Source organism: Lathyrus oleraceus, chromosome 2 (assembly GCF_024323335.1).
Source record: "Lathyrus oleraceus cultivar Zhongwan6 chromosome 2, CAAS_Psat_ZW6_1.0, whole genome shotgun sequence".
Classification (NCBI taxonomy): Eukaryota; Viridiplantae; Streptophyta; class Magnoliopsida; order Fabales; family Fabaceae; genus Lathyrus; species Lathyrus oleraceus.
In genome coordinates, this window is record NC_066580.1 from 372,697,879 (window position 1) to 372,724,503 (window position 26,625).

At 38.7% G+C, this 26,625-nt stretch overlaps 1 protein-coding gene across 1 annotated transcript; it reads right to left on the minus strand.

Moving 5' to 3' along the window:
- Positions 1-24,010: 24,010 nt before the first annotated feature.
- Positions 24,011-26,285, minus strand: LOC127119576 (aldehyde oxidase GLOX). The gene has a single exon (XM_051049836.1). It carries the CDS (start codon positions 26,046-26,048, stop codon positions 24,267-24,269), a length of 1,782 nt encoding a protein of 593 aa, XP_050905793.1. The 5' UTR covers positions 26,049-26,285; the 3' UTR covers positions 24,011-24,266.
- Positions 26,286-26,625: the final 340 nt, after the last annotated feature.

The following is a 26,625-nucleotide window of genomic DNA, read 5'->3' on the forward strand; positions in this document are numbered from 1 at the left end:
GGCATGATATAAATAAGAACAAACATGCTTAAGACAACAATGGAGAGAGATCTAAGATCCCTAATTCACGACGGATGTTGAAGAACGGTTCCGTTGCCAAAGATTTAGTGAATATATCAGCAAGCTGATTTTTAGAATCAACATGCTCAAATACAACGTCTTCTTTTTCAACATGGTCACGAAGAAAGTGATGTCTAATCTCTATGTGTTTAGTGCGTGAGTGTAAAACAGGATTTTTAGTAAGGTTGATGGCACTAGTGTTGTCACATTTTATTGGAATACGTTTGAGTTGAATGTTAAAGTCTTGTAGTTGTTGCTTTAGCCACAAAATCTGAGCGCAACAACTACCGACTGCAACGTACTCAGCCTCTGCAGTTGACAAAGCCACAGATACCTGCTTTTTGCTATGCCAACTTACCAAGGAGTTTGAAAACAAGTGACATGTACCACTCGTGCTTTTCCTATCTGATTTGCAGCCAGCAAAATCAGAATCGGAGTAACCTACTAAGCTACAATCACTTCCTTTGGAATACCAAAGCCCATATTTAGATGTTCCATGAAGATATCTAAATATACGCTTAACAGCTTTTAGGTGTAATTCCTTAGGATTTGATTGATATCATGCACACATACAAACACTAAACATGATGTCAGGTCTAGAAGCAGAAAGATACAGAAGAGATCCAATCATACCTCTGAACTTTTTGACATCTACACTCTTACCATGCTCATCTTTATCTAGATTTCCATTGGTAGGCATAGGGGTGTCAATTGATTTTGAGTCATTCATTCCAAAGCGCTTGAGTAGTTCTCTGCAGTACTTTGTTTGACATACTGCTGTACCCTCATCAAGTTGCTTTATCTGAAGTCCTAGGAAGTAATTCAGCTCCCCCATTAGACTCATTTCAAATTCACCCTGCATAACCTTAGAAAATTCTTCGACCAAGTGTATGTTAGTTGAACCAAAAATTATATCGTCTACATAAACTTGAACTAAAAGGATGTGCTTTCCCTTGTGTTTAATAAAGAGAGTATTATCCACTTTACCTCTTGAATATCCATGATCAATTAGAAATTTGCTAAGCCTTTCATACCAAACCCGAGGGGCTTGTTTAAGACCATACAAAGCTCGTTTTAATTTGTAAACATAATCTGGATTTTCAGCATTCTCAAAACCAGGAGGTTGTGAGACATACACCTCTTCATTTATGACACCATTTAGAAACGCACTCTTTACGTCCATTTGGTAAAGCTTAAAATCATTAGAACACGCATAGGCAAGCAAGAGACGTATAACTTCAAGGCGAGCAACTGGAGCATAAGTTTCCTCATAGTCTATGCCCTCCTCTTGGTTATACCCTTGTGCTACTAAACGTCCCTTGTTCCTAGTTATCACTCCGTTTTCATCAAGCTTATTTCTAAAAACCCATTTAATACCTATGATATGATGATCTCGCGGACGAGGGACAAGTTCCCAAACGTCATTTCTTTTAAATTGATTTAGCTCTTCTTGCATGGCCATTAGCCAAAATTCATCAATCAAGGCCTCTTTGGCATTTTTAGGTTCTACTTGGGAAACAAAAGCGAAGTGAGAACAAAAATTACTTATCTTAGAACGAGTCATTACTCCCTTTGAAATATCTCCCAAGATGTTGTCGATAGGATGGTCTTTTGAAGATTTCCAAGCTGGTGGAAGGTCATTCACTTTAGCTGTCCTTTCTTCCTCATCTTCTTCATGACTAGTATCTTCCTCCTTCTCATGGGCAGCTGTTATGGATTGATCAGTTTCCGTAACAACTTCCTTGAGTATGTCTTCTGTAGATACACCTGCGTCATCAAAAGAAATACCTTTTCCGACATTTTTCGGATAAGACTCATCAAAAGAAACATGGACAGATTCTTCAACAGTAAGTAAACGCTTATTATACACTCTATATGCTTTACTTGATTGTGAGTATCCAAGAAAGATACCTTCATCCGCTTTTGCATCAAACTTCCCAATATTTTCCTTACCATTATTCAAAACAAAACACTTACAACCGAATACGTGAAGATGTGACAAGTTTGGCTTTCTTCCTTTTAAAAGCTCATAAGGAGTTTTATTTAAAATATGATGGATTAAGATCCTGTTTAAAACATAACAAGTTGTGCTAACTGCATCAGCCCAAAAGTATTTTGGTAATCCACCCTCATTTAGCATTGTTCTTGCCAACTCCTCTAAAACACGATTTTTACGCTCCACAACGCCATTTTGTTGTGGAGTTCGAGGAGCTGAAAAGTTATGCTCAATACCATACTTGTCACAGTACTTATCAAAGTGATAGTTTTGAAATTCGCCACCATGATCGCTACGGATTGTAACTATTTTGGAATTCATTTTGTTTTGGGAAAGATTTGCAAAATTCTTAAAAGCAGAAAAAGTTTCATCTTTGCTATGAAGGAATATAGTCCAAGTAAATCTAGAGTAGTCATCAACGATTACAAAACCATAATAATTTCCACCTAAGCTCTTAGTCCTAGAAGGTCCAAAGAGATCCATATGGAGAAGCTCAAGGGGTCGTGAAGTTGAAATTACACTTTTAGATTTAAAAGAGACCCTTGTTTGCTTTCCCATTTGGCACACGTCACATAGGTGGTCTTTTGAAAACTTTATTTTTGGAAGACCGACTACTAGATCCTTAGATACAACCTTATTTAGCAAATCGAAATTAACATGCGCTAAACGTCTATGCCAAAGCCAAGAATCATCATTCAAGGTAACTAGGCATTTAGTACTTGTTAAAGATACATCAAAAAGGTCAAGCATATAGATATTGTTTACTCTTACTCCCTTAAACACAACGTTCTGTTCAGCATGTTCAATTATGCAGCAAGTTTTTGTGAAGGAAACTTTATAACCCTTGTCACACAATTGACTTATGCTTAACAAATTGTGTTTAAGCCCCTCTACTAAATGGAAATTAGAAATAGTAGTGGTAGAGGGATTACCTACACTACCTTTGCCGAGTATAGCTCCTTTGTTATTGTCTCCATAAGTAACATATCCCTTCTTCTTTGCTTTGAAGTCTATAAAAAGCGATATGTCACCGGTCATGTGCCTTGAGCAACCGCTGTCAAGAAACCATCTCCTATCTACGAAAGCAAGGCACTCATCCTACAATATCAAAAGAGAGAAGTTGGTACCCAATTTTCATTGGGTCCAAGTGGGTAAGTGCTAACATGGTTGCCTTTTGGCTTCCATTGATAAATACCTTTAGGAACAAGAAATCTCCTAAACTTGCATTTCTCAATGGTATGGCCAGCATGACAACAATAATGACATAAACCATGATGATGCGTTTGTTTATTCTTGTTCATTAAATCCTTTGGAATAAAAGAGTATTTTGCATATGGTGGATTTAATGACTTCTTAAACAACCTAGAGTCAACAGCATAAGTAATCTTAGGTTGTAAAGCTTTTTCCAATTTGACCTTGAGAGTGTTTACCTCTTTTTGCCAAATATGACAAGCGTCACAATACCTAACTTTACTACATCCATCAATGTCAATATCTTTTGAATTTTCTGCAATACTAGCTTTTAACGATTCTAAATCATTTTCAGCTTTGTATACTTTACCTTCCAGAAATGAAAAAATTTGTTTATCGGAAGATAATCTTTTAAAAGCATCTACAACTTCGTTATGCAGTTTTTCAAAAGCTATTTTCAGTTCAGCAAAAGTCATAGAAGAGAAGTTATTGTAGTAGGCTTGTTTTACCTTTTTATCATTGATTTTCTTCTTGTGGTAGGACAAATTTCTGGTGTGAGCCATAAGGCACAAATTTGCGGTTTCATCACTATCACTTGAACTTTGTGTGCTTGATGAATCACTGTCACTTTCCCATGCAATGTAAGCTCTTCTTTGTTTGCTGTATCCTTTTGGTGGAGTTTTTCCTTGATCCTTATACTTCATAGGACAGTCTGTTTTATAATGTCCAGATTTACCACAGTTAAAACAAGATCCTCTTCCTCTACTCTTCTTATTCTCTTCTTGTTTTGAATCTGTAGATTGTCTTCGAAACTTCATGAGATTTTTGTCGGAATGCTTGACTCCGTTCTTTCGAATGAATCTATTATATCTCCTTACAAACAGTCTCATTTCCTCATCATCCGAATCTTTCTCACTACTTGAATCATTGTCACTTTGCTCTTTACATGAGGACTTAGAGCTGGAGGCCACAAGAGCTATTGGCTTCTTCTCTCCCTCTTTGTCTCTCTTCTTCTCCTTTTCCTTCTTACTTTTGTTCTCAAACTTTTCAAGACTTTCTAATGCTTGCTGATGTTCTTCCAGCTTTCCAAACAGAGTTGTAATCGAAAGTGTCGTTAGATCGTTGGCTTCCTTAATAGTTGTTACTTTAGGTTGCCATTCCCTGCTAAGACACCTCAGAATTTTATTAGTAGCTATTTCATTGGAGACAGGTTTTCCAAGTGCATTCAACCTATTAGTGAGATGAGTGAATCTCTTTTGCATGTCGGAGATAGATTCTCCTTGTTTCATGCGAAAGAGCTCAAACTCTTGATTGAGTGTGTTAATGCGGGACTGTTTTACTTCAGTAGTACCCTCATGGGCAACTTCTTAAGCATCCCACATTTCTTTAGCTGTCGTGCAGTGGGATACCCGATAATACTCATCAACACCAAGTGCTGAAATTAGCATATTTCGAGCTCTCCAATCACACGACCACTTTTTCTCATCTTTCTCATTCCAATCAGCTTCTGGTTTAGGAACTATGGCGCCAACCGCATTTGTCATAGTAATTTGAAAAGGTCCATTTTCAATGGCAGCCCATGTAACACCCTTCTAAAATACCCCAAAAATTAATTAAAATAATAAACATATAATCAGAGTAATAGTGCACCAAGGGTGTCACACAAACATTCCACACCATTTAAACAATATAACAATCATGCTCTTTTATTTAATTTAAATATAAAGTATTTGCACAATTACGCAGCGGATAGAGATCAACTCAATCATGCAAAACATGTAACATCACATGTAATTTAGTTCAACCACAACAACAATAATAATCAAAGTGTTCCCGCCCGATGTTACATCTATCAGAGCATGACCCACTAGGGAGACTACACTAGACTCCAAGCATTTGCTTCTACTCAACTCATTTCTCGTTACCTGAAAAATAGTTGTAAGGGTGAGTTCCTCAATCAATATAATAAGCATTATAAAACAACATGTAATGCCAAGTAATTAACACATCAATCACCCTAATTGCAATACACATTCAGTAATAGCTCATTGGCTTAAACATCATACTCAACATCAATATACAATACCAGTATAATCTCAAATCATACTTAACAACAACACAACACACGTATAATATTGGAACACATCCATTCATATTATACGCCATACATATTTTTATGCAATGAGACTCTACACATGCGGTACCGACTATTCTCGAACATATGGTTCAAGCTCACCGATCCCTCCAGATACGGCTACTAAGCTCACTAGTCTCACTCATTTGAGACCTAGTGACTCACTCACTAATTCCTCACCATGGGAATTAGCTACAGCCCCGAAGGCTAGACTATGCACACTAATCATCTAGCATGCAAACATCCACAACAAATCCACACTGATTCACTCACTAATTCCTCACTATGGGAATTAGCTACAGCCCCGAAGGCTATGCCATGCATGCTAATCATCTAGCAATGCAACATCAACAATAATTCAAGAATAAACATATGCTCACACTCTGAGCCATACAACAGTCCATTCACACATACATGCATAATATATATACATTCACAGCATCATGTACATCATTATACATCATCAATCTTTCATCACATAAGCATGTCAGATTATACCAAACAATAACCACAATATTAGTACATTTCAATATTGCATATACTGCTCAAAACAGCGGGAATTTATCCCTATTACACCATAGGCAACATAGGCCAACCCTCAATTAGGTACACCACATTTAAAAACAATAATCTTTTCACTCTGCAACAGTGTTAACCGGTTAACGCCCTGGGTTAACCGGTTAACGCAGGCAAAACTCACTTTCTGGCAAAACGCAACAGCGTTAACCGGTTAACGCCCTGGGTTAACCGGTTAACGCAGGCAAAAACTCAATATTTTCACATTTCAATACAGTGTTAACCGGTTAACACCCTGGGTTAACCGGTTAACGCAGACCAAACAACAATTCCTGCGCTAACACACGGCAGAATGCAGAATTCCGCCGTTGGAGGACTTCCGGACCTCCGATTCCGATTCCGTAAAAAGCTATACGATCGGGAAAACATTACTCACACAAATACCGATTAAATTTCAACTTTCAGTACAGTTCATCCAACAACATTTCAACATTTACAAATCCCAATTAGGGTCAAATTAACGGCTTATCACTACCCATGACATATTATCCCAAAATACCCATTAATCGACGATAAACCCCCCTTACCTTAACAATCCGGCGAATCTTTGAGCTTCAAGCCTTTCCGTTCTTCAACCTTTGCTCTTCAGCTCCTTTCTCCTCTTCTCTGCCCTTTTCCTTTTTCACGATTTCTCTGTTTTCACGTGAAAATGTTTTTACTCCCCCCTGGGCTTTTTCCTTAATTCCAACTTATATATATTTTCCAAATAATAATTATTATTCCAAAATAATAATAATTCAAAAATAATAATAATAATAATAAAATTTCCAATTATTTAATTAAATTAATAATTAAATTATTAACTCAATTCAAATAATTATTTTATTATTATCGGGGTGTTACAACTCTCCCCCACTAAAAGAGTTTTCGTCCTCGAAAACATACCTCAAGCGAACAACTCTGGGTAAGATTCCTTCATCTTACTCTCCAGTTCCCAAGTCACGTTGCCACCTGCTGGCCCCCCCAAGCTACCTTCACCAAGGCAATCTCTTTACCCCGCAACTGCTTCAACTCTCGATCCTCGATCCTCATAGGTGATGTTTCAACAGTCAGGTTATCTCTCACCTGTACATCATCTATTTGGACTACATGCGACGGATCATGAATGTACCTCCTCAACTGAGACACATGAAAAACTTCATGCAAATTCGCAAGCGACGGCGGTAAGGCGATACGATAGGCTACTTCTCCTATCCTCTCCAAAATCTGATAAGGACCAATAAATCGAGGTGTCAACTTCTTCGACTTCAAAGCTCGACCAACACCAGTTATCGGAGTGACGCGAAGAAACACATGATCTCCCTCTTGGAACTCAAGTGACTTCCTCCCCTTATCGTGATAACTCTTCTGACGACTCTGAGCAATTCTCATCTTCTCCTGAATCATCTTAATCTTTTCCGTAGTTTGTTGAATAATCTCCGGTCCAACCACAGCACTCTCACCGGACTCATACCAACATAAAGGTGTCCGACATCTCCTACCATACAAAGCTTCAAACGGTGCCATACCAATGCTCGAATAAAAACTATTGTTGTAGGTGAACTCAATCAAAGGCAAATAACAATCCCAAGCACCTCCTTTTTCTAAAACACAAGCTCTCAAAAGATCCTCCAGTGACTGAATCGTCCTCTCAGTCTGACCATCAGTCTGCGGGTGATATGCAGAACTCAATCTCAGTTTAGTTCCCAAAGCCTTCTGCAAACCTTCCCAGAACTTCGATGTAAATCTAGGATCTCTGTCCGAAACAATACTAGACGGAATACCATGCAAACTTACAATCTTCTCAATATACAACTCGGCTAATCTCTCTAACGGATAATCCATTCTGATCGGAATGAAATGAGCCGATTTTGTCAACCTGTCAACAATCACCCAAATGGCTTCAAAATTCCTACTTGTCCTCGGTAAACCCGAAACAAAATCCATACTGATACTATCCCACTTCCACTCTGGAATAGCCAACGGTTGCATTAGTCCAGACGGCTTCTGATGCTCAATCTTTGACTTCTGACAAGTCAAACAAGAATAAACAAAACTCGCAATTTCTCTTTTCATTCCCGACCACCAAAATAACTTCTTCAAATCATGATACATCTTCGTAGCTCCAGGATGAATACTTAAGCCACTACGATGTCCCTCCTCAAGAATACTCTTCTTAAGCTCAATAACATTCGGAATACACACCCGACTACCAAATTTCAAAACACCATTCTCATCAACTCTGAATTCACCACCTCGACCTTGATTCACTAAAGTCAACTTATCAACCAAATGCATATCGGATTTCTGACCCTCTCTGATCTCCTCCAGAATACCACTCGTTAACTTCAACATTCCCAATTTAACACTGTTGTGAGTACTCTCACACACCAAACTCAAGTCTCTAAACTGCTCAATTAAATCCAATTCCTTAACCATTAACATAGACATATGTAATGATTTCCGACTCAATGCATCAGCCACTACATTTGCTTTACCCGGATGGTAATTCAACCCAAAATCATAATCCTTCAGAAACTCTAACCATCTCCTCTGTCTCATATTCAGCTCTTTCTGATCAAACAAATACTTTAAACTCTTATGGTCACTGAAAACCTCAAATCTTGATCCATACAAGTAATGCCTCCACAACTTCAAAACAAACACTACAACTGCCAACTCTAAATCGTGCGTCGGATAGTTCCTTTCATGAACCCTCAGCTGTCTCGAAGCATAAGCTATAACCTGCTTATTCTGCATCAACACACCACCCAAACCCAACAATGAAGCATCACAGTAAACTTCAAATGGTTCCGACGAACTCGGTAACGTCAAAATAGGAGCAGTAGTCAACCTTCTCTTTAACTCTTGGAAACCTTCTTCACATTTTGAGTCCCAAACAAACGCTTGCCCCTTTCTAGTCAACATCGTCAACGGTAACGCCAACTTAGAAAATCCCTCAATGAACTTCCTATAATAACCAGCCAAACCAAGGAAACTTCGAATCTCAGCAACAGACTTCGGAGCTTCCCACTTAGATACCGCTTCTATCTTAGAAGGATCAACAGCAACACCACCTCTTGAAATCACATGACCAAGAAAACTAACTTCTTCTAACCAAAATTCACACTTAGACAGTTTAGCAAATAACTGCTTTTCTCGCAGCACTCCTAAAACCACTCTCAAATGCTCAGCATGCTCTTCTTCAGATTTCGAATACACCAAAATGTCATCGATAAACACCACAACAAACTGATCCAAGTACGGATGGAAAATCCTATTCATGTACTCCATAAATACTCCAGGCGCATTAGTCACACCAAAAGGCATTACAGAATACTCATAATGTCCATACCTCGTTCTGAAAGCAGTCTTCTGAATATCCTCAGTCTTCACACGTATCTGATGATACCCAGATCTCAAATCTATCTTGCTGAACACACTCGCACCAACCAACTGATCCATCAAATCATCAATCCTCGGCAAAGGATACCGATTCTTGATCGTCACTTTATTCAGTTGCCTGTAGTCCACACACAACCTCATAGTACCTTCCTTCTTCTTAACCAACAACACTGGTGCACCCCACGGTGACACACTTGGACGAATAAACTTCTTATCCAACAAATCTTCCAACTGACTTTTCAATTCAGCTAACTCAACAGCAGACATACGGTACGGAGCCATCGATATCGGTCTAGTACCAGGTACCAATTCAATCGAGAACTCAACTTCACGTTCTGGCGGCAATTCATTCACTTCTTCCGGAAACACATCAGGAAAATCACACACCACTGCTAGATCACGAATCACTAGTTTATCTTTAGCCTCTAAAGTTGCCAACAGCATAAACAACTCTGCCCCATCTGCCACTTCCTCATTCACCTGCCTGGCTGATAGAAACAGACTCTGCCCTTCCTCAGTCTCAGGAAATATCACCGTCTTATCAAAACAGTTGATATAAACTCGGTTAAACACCAACCAGTTCATACCCAAGATAACGTCAATCTGCACTAATGGAAGACACACAAGGTCTATCCCAAAATCTCTACCAAAAATATTCAAAGGACAACTCAAACAAACCGAAGTAGTAGTCACTGAACCCTTTGCAGGAGTATCAATCACCATACTTCCACGCATCTCAGATATCTCTAATTTAAGCTTCACAGCACAATCCACAGATATAAAAGAATGAGTAGCACCTGTGTCAATAATAGCTATAAGAGGAAAGCCATTAATATAACACGTACCTCGGATCAAACGATCATCTGCAGAAGTCTCAGAACCCGATAAAGCAAAGACCTTGCCTCCTGACTGATTCTCTTTCTTCGGCTTAGGACACTGTGGACTGATATGACCCAACTCTCCACAGTTGAAACAAGTTACAGTCTTCAATCGGCACTCTGCAACCAAGTGACCACCTTTCCCACACTTGAAACACTTCATCTCAGCACTGGTACACTCATGAACACGATGTCCAGCCCGACCACATCTATAACACTTAGCAGGAGCACTAGAGTCTCCCCCACTAGGCCTCTTCATGCCACTCTGCTTCTGAAAACCTTTGCCAGCTGCATACGGTTTTCCACGATCCATCTGATTCTTACCCTTCCTATCAACCCTCTGCTGATAGCTCTCTGCTCTAGCCTTGGAATCCTGTTCAAAATTCTGCAACAGTCAACCAAGTCAGAAAACACCCTGATCCTCTGATATCCAATAGCTTGTTTGATCTCAGGACGCAACCCGTTCTCAAACTTCACACATTTCGAAAATTCTCCAGCAGCCTCATTATAGGGAGTATAGTACTTTGACAGCTCGGTGAACTTCGCAGCATACTCAGTAACCGACCTGTTACCCTGCTTCAATTCCAAAAACTCTATCTCTTTCTTTCCTCTGACATCTTCTGGAAAATACTTTCTCAGGAACCTTTCCCTGAACACAGCCCAAGTGATCTCAATATTCCCAGCAGATTCCAACTCAGTGCGGGTAGCAACCCACCAATCATCAGCTTCCTCTGACAGCATATGCGTACCGAACCTGACCTTCTGGTTATCGGCACACTCAGTCACTCGGAAGATCCTCTCGATCTCCTTCAACCACTTCTGAGCGCCATCTGGATCGTATGCTCCCTTGAACATTGGAGGATTGTTCTTCTGGAACTCACTCAGTTGACGAGCAGCTCCCATTCCCACAACATTCGGATTTCCTCCAAGTACTCCAGCTAGCATACCCAGAGCCTCAGCAATCGCAGCATCATCTCTACCTCTTCCAGCCATCTCTATTCTGAAACCCAAACAACTAAAACAATAAGTACTGATAGGGTTACACAACACCTATACCGTACAGGGGAAACAGAATAATTACGACTCGACTCGACCGACTATGCTCTGATACCACTAATGTAACACCCTTCTAAAATACCCCAAAAATTAATTAAAATAATAAACATATAATCAGAGTAATAGTGCACCAAGGGTGTCACACAAACATTCCACACCATTTAAACAATATAACAATCATGCTCTTTTATTTAATTTAAATATAAAGTATTTGCACAATTACGCAGCGGATAGAGATCAACTCAATCATGCAAAACATGTAACATCACATGTAATTTAGTTCAACCACAACAACAATAATAATCAAAGTGTTCCCGCCCGATGTTACATCTATCAGAGCATGACCCACTAGGGAGACTACACTAGACTCCAAGCATTTGCTTCTACTCAACTCATTTCTCGTTACCTGAAAAATAGTTGTAAGGGTGAGTTCCTCAATCAATATAATAAGCATTATAAAACAACATGTAATGCCAAGTAATTAACACATCAATCACCCTAATTGCAATACACATTCAGTAATAGCTCATTGGCTTAAACATCATACTCAACATCAATATACAATACCAGTATAATCTCAAATCATACTTAACAACAACACAACACACGTATAATATTGGAACACATCCATTCATATTATACGCCATACATATTTTTATGCAATGAGACTCTACACATGCGGTACCGACTATTCTCGAACATATGGTTCAAGCTCACCGATCCCTCCAGATACGGCTACTAAGCTCACTAGTCCCACTCATTTGAGACCTAGTGACTCACTCACTAATTCCTCACCATGGGAATTAGCTACAACCCCGAAGGCTAGACTATGCACACTAATCATCTAGCATGCAAACATCCACAACAAATCCACACTGATTCACTCACTAATTCCTCACTATGGGAATTAGCTACAGCCCCGAAGGCTATGCCATGCATGCTAATCATCTAGCAATGCAACATCAACAATAATTCAAGAATAAACATATGCTCACACTCTGAGCCATACAACAGTCCATTCACACATACATGCATAATATATATACATTCACAGCATCATGTACATCATTATACATCATCAATCTTTCATCACATAAGCATGTCAGATTATACCAAACAACAACCACAATATTAGTACATTTCAATATTGCATATACTGCTCAAAACAGCGGGAATTTATCCCTATTACACCATAGGCAACATAGGCCAACCCTCAATTAGGTACACCACATTTAAAAACAATAATCTTTTCACTCTGCAACAGTGTTAACCGGTTAACGCCCTGGGTTAACCGGTTAACGCAGGCAAAACTCACTTTCTGGCAAAACGCAACAGCGTTAACCGGTTAACGCAGGCAAAAACTCAATATTTTCACATTTCAATACAGTGTTAACCGGTTAACACCCTGGGTTAACCGGTTAACGCAGACCAAACAACAATTCCTGCGCTAACACACGGCAGAATGCAGAATTCCGCCGTTGGAGGACTTCCGGACCTCCGATTCCGATTCCGTAAAAAGCTATACGATCGGGAAAACATTACTCACACAAATACCGATTAAATTTCAACTTTCAGTACAGTTCATCCAACAACATTTCAACATTTACAAATCCCAATTAGGGTCAAATTAACGACTTATCACTACCCATGACATATTATCCCAAAATACCCATTAATCGACGATAAACCCCCCTTACCTTAACAATCCGGCGAATCTTTGAGCTTCAAGCCTTTCCGTTCTTCAACCTTTGCTCTTCAGCTCCTTTCTCCTCTTCTCTGCCCTTTTCCTTTTTCACGATTTCTCTGTTTTCACGTGAAAATGTTTTTACTCCCCCCTGGGCTTTTTCCTTAATTCCAACTTATATATATTTTCCAAATAATAATTATTATTCCAAAATAATAATAATTCAAAAAAAAAAAAATAATAATAAAATTTCCAATTATTTAATTAAATTAATAATTAAATTATTAACTCAATTCAAATAATTATTTTATTATTATCGGGGTGTTACAGCCCATACTAGCCTATCCACAGAATTTATATGAACTCGCATGCAGTCTTTCCAGTAGCCGTAATTTTCACCGTTGAAAATAGGCGCTCTATTATACGCCCATTTGGTTCAGAATCCATATCGTTACAGGCAGCCACAGAGCACCAGCGAACCAGGCTCTGATACCACTTGTTAGACGGTGTGGCTAGTGATCGAGAGGGGGGGTGAATAGATCACCTCTTTAAAATAAACAGATTTAAAGATTTTATCAGAGTTATTGAAACTTAGCGGAAAATTACAGTCCTGAATCGACTTCCGTCTATTCTGAACCGCTACTGGAAAACCGGACACGCGAATTTATTGCTGGATTTGAATTAGAACGATAAAGAATATTAACACCGGAATCTAACTAAATCAAATGCACTTATCACTAAATTCTATTTCCAATGAACAAAACTCAGCTAACAGTTTTGTCAAACAATTGGTATGTATGTGATCAATGATGAACAATGGTGGAGTTTAGTTAAAGAAGTTTTCTTGCCACTATTGTATCACAAAAAGTGCAGTCACAACACGCCAATTGAAATCACAAAACTGTTGAAAACGTAAAGAGAGCTAAGGAAAGAATACGATACGCAGAGATTTGGTAAGGAAGTTCCCCATGTCGTCCTCGCGTGTGGGTACGTCTCCCTCTCAAATTCAAATGAAATTGAGAACTGTAATTATCAATAATGCCGAATTCGTTGATACAAGGTTACAATACACAGACAGAATTCTAAATCCCAAGAAGTTCTTCTTGTATAAAACCTCCACTTGATCTGAGCTCGATCCAGAATTTCCTGCAAGAAATTGCAAACAATTCACCGGTTCCACGACCTGTTTGCGAAATCACCCGATTTCCAAACCCTACGCTACGGTTGAATCTGTTATGCAAACGTGACTAACAAACCCGCAAGAACACTCCAGTTCTTGAAGGAAAAACCGTCTGGTTTTTCCTCGAAACCCCCTTCAACCTTCAACTCAGCTAGATCCTCGATCGTTCCACTGAACACCTCAGCTAGATCCTTGATCGTACCACTGAATGTTATCTCGTTGATCCTTTAATCCAAAGAACAAGAATGATTATGTGTTGATGTTCTTGAAGAAAAGTGATTGAGAAGATGAAGAAGATGAAGTCTCTTTCAGGTTTCTAACTGCTCAAAAACAATTGCTGCTACACACTCCTTTGATCTTGTGTTCAACTGTTTTTGTCTTCTGAATTCGTCGAATTTCACTGCTGTCACAATACTTCTTATATATGAAAAACAGAAACTGTTAGTAAACAAAACAGACTTATGTATTGATACAAAAGGTTATGCATCGATACATACTGTAACTTTGATTTATTTTAGAGAATTAATGTAAGCATGTATCGATGCAAAGCTCGTATGTATCGATACATAAAGCATTTTAACTACGCATGTATTGATACAAGACTCGTATGGATCGATACATAGAGCATTTTAACTGGCCATGTATCGATACATGACTCGTATGGATCGATACATACTGAAGCAAAAGCGTTTTGTGGTTTACAACAAATTTTTGGATCGATACATGACTCGTATGGATCGATACATACTGAGGCAAAAGCGTTTTGTGGTTTACAACAAATTTATGGATCGGTGCATATGAACATGTATTGATACATACTAACACAAAATAGTTTTTATGAGTTCTTTTAAGAGATGTATCAATGTGGATCTTTATGTATAGACATGAAACAATAGTGTGGGCTAAAAACACAAATGAATCATGTAAAATAATGCACAACCAACAATTGGACAATGATCACACAATTTGCTATCATACAAAACTTATTCAAAGTAAAGAATTTGCTCACAGACATCACTACCCATTCGTAGGTGCCTAAGGCTCCGGGGCAACGAAATGTTGTTTTCGAAACATCCTCTTCAGCAATAAATATTTGATTATACCCAGAATACCCGTCAAGAATGCTTAAATACTCATAGCTGCAGCAGAATCGACTAGCATTTTCGCTACTGGCATTAAATATTCATCTTTTGGGGTTGCAGCATTTAAATCTCTAAAATCTATGCAAACCCTTAAAGTACCATTCTTCTTTACAACTGACACAATATTAGCTAACCATTCGACATACCTGCCCGTGCGAATGAAATTACAATGGAGAAGCCTTTCAACTTCCTCTTTGATCTTCGAAAGTATTGATGGAGCAAATCATCTTTGGTTTTTCTTCACAGGCTTCTTTCCAGGCTTGATCGGCAGTTTCAATTCGACCAACTCTCTACTTAAACCAGGCATTTCATCATAGTCCATGCGAAACAATCCTTAAACTCTCTCAGCAACTGGACCACTTCGATCTTGAGTTGAGGATGAATGTTGGCACTGATGTAAGTTGGCCTTTTTATTGCTCCCTCTCCCAAGTCTACTTCTTCAAGGGGATCCTGAGCTAGCATTTTAATGTTTGTTGCTAGTGGATCCTTCTCGAAACCCAAAGGCTCATTGTCATAAATCTCATCGAGCCTCTGGTCTTAGTCTTCATTCTAACCTTTATCAGGTGACATTGGGTCAAAGTCCTTCCCGAGACATATCGATTGAGAAACTTCACTGGCTTCGACAACCATATTTTTGCCTTCGGCCTCTAAGGCTAATTGTTGTTTGCTCTCGGCTATGTAAGTCGAAATCCTCTTTAGCACTGTAAACTCAGTCATCATTACTGAATTCACTTCCCCATCCTGTGGGGTCGATTCCAGACACTCCCAAATATCTGAAGTTTTCTTCGCTTACTATCTCTCTGTCCCATCGAAAACCATAGTGAGGGTGTAGTGACAAGGAACAATAAGCGTTGTTGTCAGGGGTAAATGCAAACTCAGCCGAATCACAGGGGGCTATAGTGGCCAAGCGCTTGTCAAATTGGCGCCTGTCGACATGATTGATAGGGGTTTTAAAGTACCCCTGATCCTCCTCTATGTTTTCGACGATGCCATCTGGGCGCCAAATTATTATCCTCTGGTGCATTGAAGATGGGACAACCCCGACCCCATGGATCCATTCTCTTCCAAGCAACAAATTATAGTTAGCCTCTGTTTCCACAATCATAAACATTGTGAACCTAGTGACTGTCCCTACAGTTAATTCGACTTGGATAACCCCCATGGTGGAACCCACTTTACCTTCATAGTTAGTTAGCACCATATTATGAGGTTTGACATCAGTATCATATTTGCCAATTTTCCTTAGCATGCGGTGAGGCATCAAGTTCACAGTCGCTCCACAATCCACCAATATTTTATTAATGGGGACGTCTTCGACTTTTCCAGTGATGAAGAGGGGTTTCAGGTGGCTCTTCATGGATTCACTGGGCCTTTTGAAAAAGGCATTTTTCTCTTCAACATAGCCGTTGTTCATCACATAGTAACATACTGGCTTGTGAGCGGCTATCTCCCTCTCTATGATACTGTCATTGTCTTCAACTTCAGTAATTCGATCGAATTCTCTTGGCATCACGGATACCACCCCAACTAAGATGTCTAAGGAAGCTTCCGAACTAGAGTCGAAGTTGTCAGTCAATAATTCATCTTCGGCGGCCACCTAATTGTATTTTTCACTGGCCGTTTTAACTGGGATATTGGGATTTCTTTTGGCGAAGTTTGGGTCCTCCCTTTTCTTCACGGTCACATTGGTACTCGACTCAGCTTGATCCCTCTCACCAGTCTCTCTTTGGGCTTTTCTCCTTATTTGTTCTCTTCTCCACTGAGATGTGGTCATATGGTTTTTTCCCTTATAGTTCTCGGACACATGTGAGGTCCTTTTGTCAGTCTGAAATTCCTTACGGTAAGCCAGTGACGAACCCCTTTCAACCTCGAAGTTCTGTCACTTTCCATGACCGTGTTTCCTGCCATCAGTTTGCTTGACCCACTTTCTATTTGACCCTTCGACACTAGGCTTGAAGGAAATGGGTTTGAAATTTCGCCCTGCTTGCTTGATTTCACTCAGCTTCACCATGGGGCGTCTTGGATCAGGATATCTCCTGGGATCGAAAGCCCTTCCTAGCTTACCCACTTGATGATTTTGGGTGGCTTTATGACCATCTTGGTGATTTACTCTCCTAACCCTTTCAAGATTCCGAGCTACTTTCTTGTCGAATACATCACTGCACCTAGGGCACAACATAACTTCCGACTTCTTTTTCTGACACCTTCAGAGGAAGTCCAACAGCGTTTCTTCCTCTTGAGGGAAGGTGACCTTGTCATACTCCTCCTGTCGACATTCTTCGTTGATCTCCATAGAGGTTTCTTAAGATAACTCCACCATATTGAGCTCCATGCGGATATCCTCAGTAATATCCAACCTTTGAAATTGTTTTTGAAGGCCCTCAGTGGCCTTGTCCATCTGAACAAAATCATCAGCGGTTTCTTTAGTGATCATCATTAACTTTGAACTTTCAGTGTCCTCAGCATCAAAGGCTTCAACATTTTTGTTGTTGACATCTCCTACAGCCTTTTGAGCAAAATCATCAAGAGGTGTTTGCTCGAAGTACTCATGAACCCTGGCCATAACAGGTCCACTGAAGAAGTCTTTAGTGACTTCAGTCATGTTGAAATCATCAGCGACTTCAATAAGGTTCACTTCCTCTGGTTTAGTATAATGGGCCTCAGCTACCTGTAGAGTATCGAAGTCGATCTTCATCTGGCTCCGTGTTTTGTCTCCGAACTTGAGTCTTCCTTCCTGGATGGCATTCTACACAAGATCCCTGAAAAGAAAACATTGAGACTTTTTATGACCCAAAAAACCATGGTATTTGCAAAACCCTTTTTTCTTTCTTTTCTCTAAAGGGGGTACTTTAGCACCCATAGGTACTATCATCTAACCATCTTTGACTAGTAGGTCGAAAATTTCGACACATTTTGCAACGTCGAACGTATAAGTTTTCTTAGGAAATTTGTCACTCTTTTCAAGTTCGACAGGATTTTTCCCATTCGAAGGGGCTAAAACTTTGCACGCATATGGTGGCCCTTGTGTCAATTCAGCAAGGTCGATCTCATTGTCGTCGAAGTCTGAAAATTCATGACATGGACCTTCGTCATCATTCCTGAAATCGACATAGGCTACCCTTTTACCTTTATTCGCCCTAGCCTTTTCTTCCTTCAAACGTTCTAACTGTCAAACTCTGTTAGCCAATTGGGCCATATCCCTTAGGTATTGAGTATCTAATTTCTTTCTAATTGAATAGTTAAGGCCCCCAACGACCATTTCGACCAGTTCATGCTCAAGTACTTACGTAAAACACCTAGCTTTTACTAATCGAAATATATTTCGATAGTCATCAATTGGCTCAGTGAACTTTCGCCTGACACTAGCCAACTCCTTCATACTTATCTTCGTTTGCCCCATGTAAAACTGTTCATGGAACATTCTTTCTAGTTGGTTCCAAGTGTGGATCGAATTTTGGGGCAAGGTCGTGAACCATGTGAAAGCATTCTTTGTGAGAGAACTTGGAATTTTTTTTATCCTAAGGCTCTCATTATTTGACATATCTCCAGCCTCAATTAAATATCTCGCCACATGCTCAACAGTAGACTCAGTAGTATCCCAAACAAACTTGGTGAATTTGGGGATTTGGTTCTAAGGGGTGCCTCTGCTTGTAAGATATACTCTGACAAAGGCGACGTATAATTTGCCCTTCTAAGGCCGAAATTTACCCCGTTTTGAACCATGATTCTTTCGACTATAACTGCTAGGTTATTATCTGCTGCCACATCGTCATGTCAAACTTGACGTATGATATCATTAGCGTTTTGGTTTCTATTCACCATTAACATCCTTGGTTCCCTGGGTACTTGTGGTTCGATCCTAGGGGGTACTGCTACTCCCCATTGGTTTTGTGGGATTTGGTTAATGGTGAGGTCTTCTTCAAACGTGGCCTCTTGATTCTCTCTTGCCCAATCCCTAGGAGGAGGTCGTTGGTGCTGAGGTATACCAAGAAACTCAGACATTCGAGCCACTTGTGCTGTCATCTGTTGATTCAACTGAGTCATATTTCGAATCAGAGGATTCAACACAGTGGTCAAAGTCTGAGTCAGCATTTGAACCATTTCATGATTGCTTTCATCCATTTGTTGCCTCCATGCTGCTGCAGAGTTATTGGTAAGAGTAGGTAGTTGTGTCGGGTGTCTCAAACCTGAAGATTCGTTGGTCCGACCCGTGTTAATCCCATACCCTTGCACTGGAGAATTTATGTTGACCACCGGTTCTAAAAAAGTAGAACCAACATTCTGTAAATTGGCCATCACTGAAGTTGGCATTCCATACGACTGTTCTCGACTACCAAATGGTATTAAGAAACCAGGGGGTACCAACGACCTATTTGGAATATCTCTAATTGGTGGGGAGTATGAGGAGGTCCCCTAGGCCCAATGTAGGTTAAAATTGGTTCAATATGGGAGATCGAATGCGTAGGTGTCGAACTCACCATAGACGGAACTACTTCGGACATATGCGTTGTGGTCGTGTTTGCCCCTATCAAAGAAGAAGGGGGCGTTATGTTACTGGTTGATGGATTTTGAGAGTTTGGGGTCTTTGGCGCATTCACATTCACCATCCTCGTATGGGATTCTCTCCCTGTTTGTTGTTCGTCATTTATGGCTATTTTACCACTTCTTAATAACATACAATGGATCTTTTCCCCCCAAAAAACTTAACAACCAGAACTACGCACAATACGTAACGCTAGCACTGGTCTCACTGGGCATGCCAATTTGTTTACCTTGAAAATCGGTAAACAACCGCTGATCTTCCAAATTTCTAAATTTGGTTACTTGCAGGATCGATCAGATTGATCCTGGGACATGTGCTAATTATTTTTGAAATGAATTATGGTAGTAATGAATGCTCAATAATAAGTGCCAAAGCAGAGTTTGAAAACTAATAAAAAGGGTGATATGAACGAGATAATTTGTAAAGGATTTGTAAATGACAAAGTAAATGTCGAAAGTACAAGAATCTTAAAACTGTAAAGTAAATGTTGAAAGCAAGGAAAAAACAAGGAAATCTTAAAACTGCAGATGACAAAGTAAAAGGATGGTGTTTGAAATGAAGAAGTAAGGAAGTATATTTCTGGAAAAAGTAAAGACAAATTTATATTGCTTTGAAATAACTAACAATGGTGTAAACAACGTACATTCTGTGATTTACGATTCTTCTTCACACGAATACTTGGTAAATTTTCAGATTTTTATACACAATTTGACACACACTTTTCTAACACTAAGACCCTATATTTATATTGGATCGAGATAACCGCTTTGATGGTTCTTCAATCATGTCGAGACATATGGTGTCTTGCATGCGCGCATTCATCCACTATGCTCCACGTGTGCTCTCACGGTTTTTGATGAGGGCGAAGTTCCCTCCCTTATTTGAATTTTGAATCTTTAATCGGAAACTGTTTTCAACCATTTCTTTAAGAGATCCCTCTAGAGTCTCAACTGTATGCTGATCCTTATTCACCTAGCCCAGTCGAATCACTCCCAGCTGGTTGAATACTACCTCCTGATCGAAAACAGTTGCACATATGATTTCCAATTTTGGTAATTCTTAATGGGAGTCGAAAATATGAGCTAACAGATGGACACAAAGTTATTAAGTTTTCACATATGTATGAATATTAGGAGTAATATTTATAACATATTGACCCGCTATGAGAATCCTACATAGAATATTATGAAAGGTGTCATAAGTTATTCTCATAGTGATAGTGGTGTATACCATCCTTCGACCTGAAACCACTATGGATCATAGATGTGGAGTCGAGTACTTTACTATTGATCAAACATTGTCTGTAATTGAATGGTCATAAAGGCAATTTATGGGTACTCCACAATTAATGTTAAGGGACATGAGTGGCCTAGATGGAATTTGATCATCCCGCATAACAAGATAAGTGCCTAAGGGCCAATATTGAACTAGACAAGGGTGACATGATCTATGTATTATATTCAATATAACTCTGAGGGAAAAAAGGTAATCATACACACAAGCGTTATCACTAAAAGGTTTTTTCATATCACATGATATTTTTGTGACTTGGGTAGCAGAGATGTTATGCTATATACCGCTCACTCATTATTATATTAAATATGTGATTTAATTTAATTGACAATATCACGAGAACCTACATAATCACACACTTAAGAACAAATTGATGAGAGATAGAATAAATAAGAAACACCGTAAGGTATGACGTATTTAAGAGAATTACATAACACCATAAGGTACAGTACATTTAAGTGGTGGAATACGATAATGTATTGCGCACTTAAGTGAAATACAATACACTATAAGGTACAATGCACATAAGTGAGATTTTAGCTTACAATCTACATAAGTGGTTCTATAAATAGAACCCTTGTGCTAAAGCTTTTTCATCTGAATAACTTTATAAACTCTCTCTTTCTCTCTCTCTCTCTCTCTCTCTCTCTTTCACACACACACACACACACACATACACACACACACACACACACGCACACACACACACACACACACACTCTCTCTCTCTCTCTCTCACACACACACACACACACATTCTCTCTCTCTCTCTCTCTCTCTCTCACACACACACACACACACATACACACACATACACACACAAAGTCTTTATTTGTATCACAACTAACACCGAGATTGAAGGAACTCTGTTTGTGTGGACCGAGTAGATGTGTTATTCTTCATTCATCGCTTTTGATCATTCCTCTGAATCTGCATCAAAAGTGTTAATTGTCCTAAGAGGTAATCCTTCTATCACTGATCATGCATCATTCATAAGGATTAACTAAAGGGAAATTTTTATTTTTCGTTGTGTTTTGCATCACGTTTTCCTTCAGAAACGTCTTTCCCCATGTTTCCTATGACTGGACGATATGAAGTCCTTAGGGGCGAGACAATACCTCCCTTTGGGCATTATCGTCCCCTCTCTTTAGACGGCCTACAACCATCACCCTAATAGGGTCATCTTATAAATATAACACTACAATCCTTATCATCTTTCATTTCACCATAATACATGCAAAATAGTCGCATCCATTTTTTGTAGTCCCATGTGTAAATTCACAAAAACAGAACCCACCGAACCAAAATGAAACTGGAAAATAAAAAGAGAGATCATACCCTATAGTATGAATATCCCCAAAATTTCTTCGCAAAATAGTCGCATCTAAGTACAACGAACAGTTAGGTATCCATTATTTCTTCGAAGAAAATGGGTAAACCCTCTATTCAAAATTGTTATTGTCTTCTCCATTATTACTAGAGACTTTTTGAAATGAAGATGAATTTGTAGAAGGGATTATTCTTCTCATTTTCAGAATGAAAATGCCCTAATTTTGGAGAAAATAGTAAGGTTGAAGAAGAAATCAAGGTTAAAGAAGAAATCAAGGTTAAAGAAGAACTGTCACGAACCCTAATTTCACGAAGCCATTCTAGGGACTTCATAAAGTAATGCTGGGATTTACAACATGTGATATGATGTGGATGCCACGTCTTGCTAATAAGACAAAAACACTGAATTATTTAGTACAATTTAAGGAAAATGAATAGCAAGGACAAACTTGAAACAGTTAGTAAAGTCGATCGACCTAAATGATCTTTTTTTTTTAAATTAAAGAATCAATATGAACTCTCATTAAGAGATACGAGATGAAAAAAGATATTAAACCATAAAGATTTTATAAATAATATATTCTTAATAAATATATGTTTCAAGAAAATCTCTTTAATATTATATAAAAATAAGTTTTAAGATTTTAGTGAAATATCTCATTTGTACCAAATTATAAATCACGTTGCCAAAAATATGTGTCCCAAATTATAAATTACTTTATAATTTTAAAACACTATTAATTTTCCCCTAATATATCCTATACAATTTATTACTCTTCCTTCTTCCAATTATTTTAATTTCTCATTCATATATAGGACAAATTTTTAAAGTCGCACATAATTTGTTTTTTTATATAAAATTAACTGCACTTCTTAATTTGTGTGACGAAATATTTTTTAAAGTTATGTTAGGTTTGAATTGATGGATTAAAACGGAATAGAGCAGAATATAATATAATATGATAAAATATAGTGGAATGAAGCAAAATAGATACTTCATTCTATTGTTTGTGTATTTTTTTTAATAACTTGCCAGAACGAAACAAAACACATTAATTCATTCTATTATATATACTCTAATCAGATGAAATGAAAATTAAAAAATTGGATGAAATATGATAAAATAAATTTCTTCATGTTGTATTTTGTTCAATTCATTATTTTTGAAAATCTAAATAATAGAATCTTATTACTTATCATCTACTTTATTTCATTCACTTTCATCTCTTCCCATCGGTATAAATAAATGTAGAATTTCTATAAAAACTTTCTTAGAGCTATTTATGTAAAAGTGCAATTGTTCTTGTCATATCTTTTCATCTAATATCTTTTGTTTCAGTTCCGGTTCATTGATCTTAAGTAAAACTTATGCGTCATTGTTAAAATTTGAACTGCTTTAAATACTGGACAAGCACAGCACATGTAGACTTGCTTTTCTTTCAAAATAGGAATTCTCAAATTCTCCTAGTTCTCACTGCCTAGTCCATTTGAGAAAAACTAAGCATATTAAAACAACCAAAAATACATGTCTGAACATATATAAATACACAAATGAGAAGAAAAAAAAAACTCAACCATAATTAAAAGTTACTAAAATTGCTTGACAACTTAAATAGAATGGACAATCTCCCATTATAAAATCAAAGCAGGAGTTAAAAAATGTACAACAGGCCAAAGCCTCAAAGTAGCCATGAATGAACAAATAAATGACTCTTTTCCCAGGCTTGAATTTTATTTTCAAAAACCCATCTTCTACTCTCATTTTCCTGGTCTCAAATAATTTTTTTTTTCGCATTAAAAAAACCTAAAAATAACCATATTCAACGAATATGAACCCATTTAGCAACACTAGGAACTCCAGCATGAACAACATAAAGCATATAATACCCAGGTGGGGCCACTGTGAACGAACCGGGCCCACGTACCATAGCCTTATAAACAGACTTCACCGGGCCTTGTGGGCTTTCGGGACTAGAATTCCCAACCTCTTCCAACGCCTTCACTTCCAAAAACAAAACCCGCTGATTCATCGCAAACGAGTGTGTAGTAAACGACGGCGCCACCAACGAAAACCGAATCCCACTAACATCACGAACCTCCTTCAACGAAAACGACACCGTAAACAAACTCCCATACTCCACAGTATGATTCACAACCTCCACCGTAATAATACCGGGCCGCAATGGATCCATCTCCGGCCCAAGATAATCCGGGTTATAAATATCCAAACTCAACTCAGTCGGGTACGGGTAAGCCAGAAAATCATAACCTCTATGTGGATTACTTCCACCCACTAAAATCCTGCCATCTGGCAACAAAACAGCTGAAGAATGATACATTCTCGGAGTACTCGCCGGAGCTAGCAACTGAAACCTCAAAACCGAGTCTACTAAACCGGGTCGATACAAAACCGGATGCAAAACCGGGTTCGCCGCGTTTTCCCAACCCGCTGTACCATTGGCCGCACCGTTTAAAATAATAACATTTCCCGTCGGTAACAAAAGCATATCCGGCATGACACGTGGCGTCGGCATAAACTCCATAACCCATTCCGGTTCAGAATCAGTAACCTTCATTCTCCCGCAACTATCAGAAGCTTCTAGAAATACTTGCTGTTTTTTAGCATAATCAAACGCGCCGGGATACGCGCCGCCGCAAACCATAATTTCAACCTCGATTAAACCATTTTCACTTCCCGTTAAATTCAACGGCAGCATAACGGAAGAACCTGTACTTGGATAGTTTCTCTTTTCTTCTCCAGGTATAATCGGAAATTCCCTTATTACCCTGTTATGAGTATAATCAAACAGAATCGAACGGCGGTTAGCGAAGATGAAGAGGTTTCCGTCGGGTAAAAGATGCAAGAATGGATAAAGATTGTTCTCTTCACCGGGATTTGAATCACGCGTGATTTGCAAGAATCTGAAAAAGTGAAACGACGGGTCGTTTAAACTCTTCGGAACAAACTCGTATGAAAAAGATGAACGACCACCAACGACGATGATTCTACCGTCTGGGAGAATCTGGTTCGAAGCATACCAACGACTGGAAGAAAGATTCTGAGGAAGCTCTTCCCAATCGCAGTCATTGTTTTTCGGACATGGAGTGAATGTTCTAAGTTTGGTGTAACCGTCATTGAAGCCGCCGGTTTGGATTAACGTACCGTTAGGGTTGACGGCGCCGGAGGAGCACCAAGCGTCTGTTTGAAGAGTTAAAGGACGGAAAGTGTCGGTGGTTAGGTCGTAGAGGATTGAGTGTGCAGTGCAGTCGATTTTGAGAGCCATGTCACGTGGGTCGTAACGGCAGCGGTTGTTTGTGAGGGAGATATTGGAAGGGCCGAAGTCGGTTCTGTCGAAGATGACAACTTTGTTGTCTTTCATTACTTGCATGTGCATGGCTGAGATTCCTATGGATCTTTGGAGCTGAATCCAGTGGCCACGGCCACCCAATGAGTTCATCGTTGTGAAGTTTTGTAGTGGTGTGATGAGGGTTGCGGTAGTGGTTTGGGATTTGTTAAAGATGATGATGATAATGGTGATGATTGTTGTAATGAGGTGGTGGTGGAGGAGGAAAGAATGTGCGTTCTTGATCTTGAACGCCATGAATGGTTTGGTTTGGTAACAAGAGATGAGTGTTTATTTGGCTAAAGCGTGAACACGAGAGTGTTGTATTTAGTGTGAAAAGGTTGGTTGGGTGAGTAATTAATAGAAGATGAATGGTACAGTAGTACCTAGTAGTTTGTGGAGGGAAAAAGTTAAGACACCATGGATATGAAGTTTTCAGATGACATACAATATTTGGGTTTTATGGGGCTGCCATTGCATATAGAGATTTCTTTGATATTTAAATTCTAACTAGTAGACAAAAAAGTGTCCTTTTATTAAATTGAAGTTTATTGATTTATTTTTTATATTTGTGAATGTGTCTATGATAAAATTAAGAGAAACAAAGAGATTCTAATTAACAAATTTGTGCACGTTTGATCAAAATTAGATGATTTATTTATTTATTTTAAAAAGAAGAAGATATAGTAAAGAAGGGAACAAAGAACAAGAAGGAGGAGGGTCGAGTCTCCTAATGAGAAAAACAAAAGCTAGGTAAACCTAGTTTATCTATGGTAAAGATATGAGATTTCTAAAGGAACATCTTTCTATCAAGTTAAATGATTAGAAACAAATC

Bases quoted from the DNA above. Each gene is read 5' to 3' on its own strand.
- LOC127119576 (XM_051049836.1), bottom strand. From the start codon at position 26,048: ATGGCGTTCAAGATCAAGAACGCACATTCTTTCCTCCTCCACCACCAC.